Here is a 3,963-nt window from a genome sequence, read left to right as displayed (position 1 = left end):
TTGTAGTGTATGGAGAGAGGCTCACAGTAGAACATTACATTATAGCCAACGAAGGGCATAATCTAGGCCATATTGAAGTATTTTTAGACTACAGTGGGCGTACTGTAGACTATATAAGAGTAATAATAGAGAACGAAGAGCGAATTTTAGATTATATTAGAGAACTACAGACAACAAAGGGTCTATCATAGGCCACAGTAGAGTAATTATAGACAGCAAAGGGCTCATTGTAGACGTAGTAGAGCAACCATAGGCAACAAAGGGATTATTGTATACCTTATTAGAGTAACCTTTAGGCAGCGAAGGGCTTATTGTGGACCATATAAGAGAAACTATAGACAGCGGAGGGCTTTTGTAAACCCTATTAGAGTTACTATAGACAACAAAGGCCTTATTGTAGACTATATTAGAGCAACTATAGACAGCAGATGGCTTATTGTAGACCATATTAGAGTAACTATAGACAATTGTGGATTCGTAGTAGGCCATAGTAGAATGAGTATAGACAATAGAGGGCTGATTGTAGGCCAAAGTAGAGCAACTATAGACAGCATAAGGCTTATTTTAGACCATATCAGAGTACTCATAGACGATAAGAGGCTCATTATAGATAAGACTAGGCTCAATGTTGACCACAACAGGTGCATAATAGATAACGATATGTTAGTCCATTGCAGTCCACAACGGACTGGCGAAACTTTCGTTGACTCACGAAAGACAAGCAGAGGCCCGATATACAGTATCATGAACGTCGTCAGTGTATCGTCGATCCGACGAAGCGGAAAGCTAGCGACGACTAGCAAAGATCTGTATTTCAATGTGGGGCTTTCTCTCAGTTGGTGACTCGTCTCCTACCCTACCAACATGAGGGCCTGGCCTGGATGTGCAATCAGGAGGAGGAGGCCGACTGTAGGGGTGGGGTCCTCGCCGATGAGATGGGCATGGGGAAGACCCTGCAGATGATCTCCCTTATAATAAAACGGCGCCCACAAGTCCAGGGGCCGACCTTGGTGGTGTGCCCCCTGGCAGCTGTGGTGGTATGGGTTGAAGAAATACGACGGAGTGTGTCTCCGCCGGGGCTGTTGAAGGTTCACGTGTACCTTGGTACGAAGAAAGCGGTGAAGGCCGAGCTGGAGGAATACGACGTGGTCATCACCTCGTACAACACTTTGGAGACTCAGTATCGGTCTCTCACTGCAATTTTCGAAAGGGTGGTATGCCAGTATTGCAAGAGGAGCTTCAAGCTCAGCTCCTTGCCGGCTCACCATACTAGCTGTATAAAAGAGTATCAGAGGAAGAAGAACGAGAAGATAGCGGTGAAGTGTCGCGAGTGGGTGAAGAGGGAGATGGACTCTCACCAGTACAGGACACCAGAGCGTAGATCGATGGTGAAGTTAGAAGGGGGTAGCAGTAGAAGTACCATGGTGAGCAGTGAGTGTAAGATGGAGCTGAGCCCGTGTGTGAAGAAGACGATCATCAAGCGTCGGAGTACACCCCCCTCGGCGAGGCGTGTGCTGGGTAGGCTATCCCGTCTGAGTCTGTCGATAGGCGATTAGAAATAGGGGGATGTCATACATTGTGTTCACACTGGCTTGATGGTCAGGACAGCAGCGGAGAGCATTGAAGGGAGGCAACGGGTTGCATAGCGTTCAATGGGGCCGCATTATTCTGGATGAGGCCCACAGAATAAAAGGCCGTACCAATAGTACGGCGAAAGCGATGTCCGTACACATGTGCCCTTGGGGCTCTCAGTTGTTGCTGTTTTTGATGTGCAGATACAATCTGCATGCTACCTTTCGCTGGGCTGTTAGTGGAACACCATTCCAGAATCGTGTAGGGGATTTGTATGCCCTGGTCAGGTGAGATCGCTGCACTAGGACGTTGTTAAGAATCATTCAATACGAAAGACCTGTGAGTGGGGTCCATGTTGATATAACATTTTGTAGCTCACGACTTGGTCAGGATATTACGTACTGGTAGGTTCCTAAAACTTGACCCTTTCTCGCATTACTTCTGTTCTCAATGCGATTGCAAGGCTCTGAACTTTGGTCCGTTCGACGCTCGAACACGCTGTATAAGATGCCATCACTCACGACGGAGTCATTGGTCGTACTTCAGGAGGTACATTACTAGGCCTATCACGATGAAGTGAGTTACTGATGATGCCTTTGTATAGAGTAGCTTTTGGGCCATCTTTCAGAAGTGCCAGCTCTGCGGAAGGTCGCCAGAGTCTCCAGTTGCTGCGTAAAATCTTCGGGAACATTTTACTACGTCGAACTAAGGCCGAGCGTGAGCAGGATGTCCACTTGCCCCCGCTCGTTATGGAAACTCGCTACGTCCGGCTTGAGCCATCGGAGCAGGCGTTCTATGATCGCCTTGCTCAAGAGTATCAGGATAAAGTGGAGCAGCTAGCTGAGGAGGGAATGCTCGAGGCGAAAGTCTCGGAGCTACTGGTTCTTCTAATGAGGCTCAGACAAGTAAGGGTGATGAGAACTGAAGGGGAGCTCGCAGTAACTGTTGACAAATGGTCGGCGATCGGTCGTGGAGAGGGGGAGGAGTGGTTTAATCCGATTTATCACCGTGGTAGGGTCATGAGTGCTTCTCTTGCTGTAGGCTTGCAACAGTGGACTGCTTATAAAGTACAGTGAGAACAAGCAGGGCCATCGAGAGTGTGTAAGTCCGTGAGTTACTCGGCTAGGAAGATATTTACTATAGGAGTTACTCCGTGGAATTGATAGCCGCTGAAGATAGCCCCTTCCCGCGTACTTTCGGTATGATGCGGCGGTCACGCAGCTATCCTATTGCTAACCAATTTGTGAAGCCTCCGCCCTAACAATTTGCTGATCGTACCAATGCCCTATTGGAACATCCCTAAACTCACTATTCTTCGAACATCGCTCTGAGCCTTCGAATACTGGTATTGATGTATCTTTGTGTTAGATGATCTGTCACGATGAAATACCGCAGAGGCCCCTAGCAGAGGGAGAAGCCATGGCGAGGGGAAGTTGTGGAGATCATTTCCATAAGTAAGTCGGAACGATCGGGGTTACCTAGACTGTTGTACGTCATGAAACATTGAGGTAACTTCTCGAGCTTAGACGCGTGGATGGATTTGGCTGTTCTTCCCATTTCAGTGAGTGTATACGTCAGTCGGTGGGAGATCGCGCTGCCGCTGACACCGTGGAATGCCCGGCATGTCTACAGGAAGTTGAGATGACCATGGGCACGGTAAGTATATCTTCTCACCTTCGGATCACGAAGTCAATTGTCATTGGAATGTCCCCGGTATCACTTTCCCGAATTTCGCACAAGTTTTATCCTAAATAGTGCGATCAGCCTTCACATTGGGAACAAAAGTTGGAAGAATGTTTATGTGCGATTTAGGCAAAACCACAGTTGCTTAGAAATTACTGCTAAATCATTCAGCAATGATTCATGAATGCAGTAGCTGTACGCAGTCCCCCAAATCTGGCGTAGTCATAGTGTAACTTTCCGTCTCTTGTCAGGTCGCGATTTCACGTTTGGTCACCGAGAGCTCTCTCAGCGACTCCAACAGTATGGCCACTTTTCTCGAGTCGCCACGACTTGTTCGGAAGAATACTATCATGGGAAGAATCCCATCGAGAAAAGTGTTGGAGTCTAGTAAGGTGAAGGTCGTGTTGGATACTGTCCAGTCTATGCTGAATGAGGATGCGACCAATAAGTTGTAAGCAAGCGATATAACTAGGCACACCTGGCAGACCTCGTGCCCTTTCAGTTTGATTTTCTCCCAGTTCACGTCCTTGTTAGAGATAACAAAGGAAGAGATCGAGCGCCGTGGGTTGGGCTCGTGTGGGGTGAGCAGTGCCTCTTGTGGACAGCAGCGGTCTCTCGTTTACCATCATTAGATTATTCATGGAGGTCTCAATGTGGCTATTCGCAGTAGGATGGTCAGCTACTTCCAATCGGTAGGGGATGTTCTAT

The 3,963-nt window shown here is 47.9% G+C and overlaps 4 protein-coding genes across 4 annotated transcripts in view; all 4 read left to right on the top strand.

The window, feature by feature from the left end:
- Positions 1-578: 578 nt before the first annotated feature.
- Pmar_PMAR010126 (hypothetical protein) lies at positions 579-819 on the top strand (the record flags this gene model as incomplete). The annotated part of the gene is made up of 1 exon (XM_002788550.1): positions 579-819. A coding segment is annotated over one exon (241 nt), but the record flags the coding sequence as incomplete, so codon positions are not given.
- A 17-nt stretch (positions 820-836) lies between these two features.
- Positions 837-1,721, top strand: Pmar_PMAR010125 (DNA repair helicase, putative; the record flags this gene model as incomplete). The annotated part of the gene is made up of 2 exons (XM_002788549.1): positions 837-1,518; positions 1,604-1,721. Coding segments are annotated over 2 exons (800 nt in total), but the record flags the coding sequence as incomplete, so codon positions are not given.
- A 46-nt stretch (positions 1,722-1,767) lies between these two features.
- Positions 1,768-2,745, top strand: Pmar_PMAR010124 (DNA repair helicase, putative; the record flags this gene model as incomplete). Its single annotated transcript, XM_002788548.1, has 5 exons — positions 1,768-1,859; positions 1,981-2,148; positions 2,204-2,477; positions 2,614-2,673; positions 2,716-2,745. 5 exons carry the CDS (start codon positions 1,768-1,770, stop codon positions 2,743-2,745), a joined length of 624 nt encoding a protein of 207 aa, XP_002788594.1.
- Positions 2,746-3,605: 860 nt separating this feature from the next.
- Positions 3,606-3,963, top strand: part of Pmar_PMAR010123 (hypothetical protein) — a gene marked incomplete at both ends in the record, with an annotated part of 493 nt that continues 135 nt past the window's right edge. Inside the window, 3 exons of the mRNA XM_002788547.1 lie at positions 3,606-3,706; positions 3,758-3,836; positions 3,952-3,963. Of these exons, the coding sequence (XP_002788593.1) occupies positions 3,606-3,706; positions 3,758-3,836; positions 3,952-3,963 (192 nt within the window). The remainder of the gene's footprint in view (positions 3,707-3,757; positions 3,837-3,951) is intronic.

The sequence above is a fragment of the Perkinsus marinus genome, assembly GCF_000006405.1.
Source record: "Perkinsus marinus ATCC 50983 genomic scaffold scf_1104296927884, whole genome shotgun sequence".
Taxonomy (NCBI): Eukaryota; Perkinsozoa; order Perkinsida; family Perkinsidae; genus Perkinsus; species Perkinsus marinus.
Note: the sequence above shows the minus strand (reverse complement) of the source record. Positions and strands in the feature narration are given on the sequence as shown.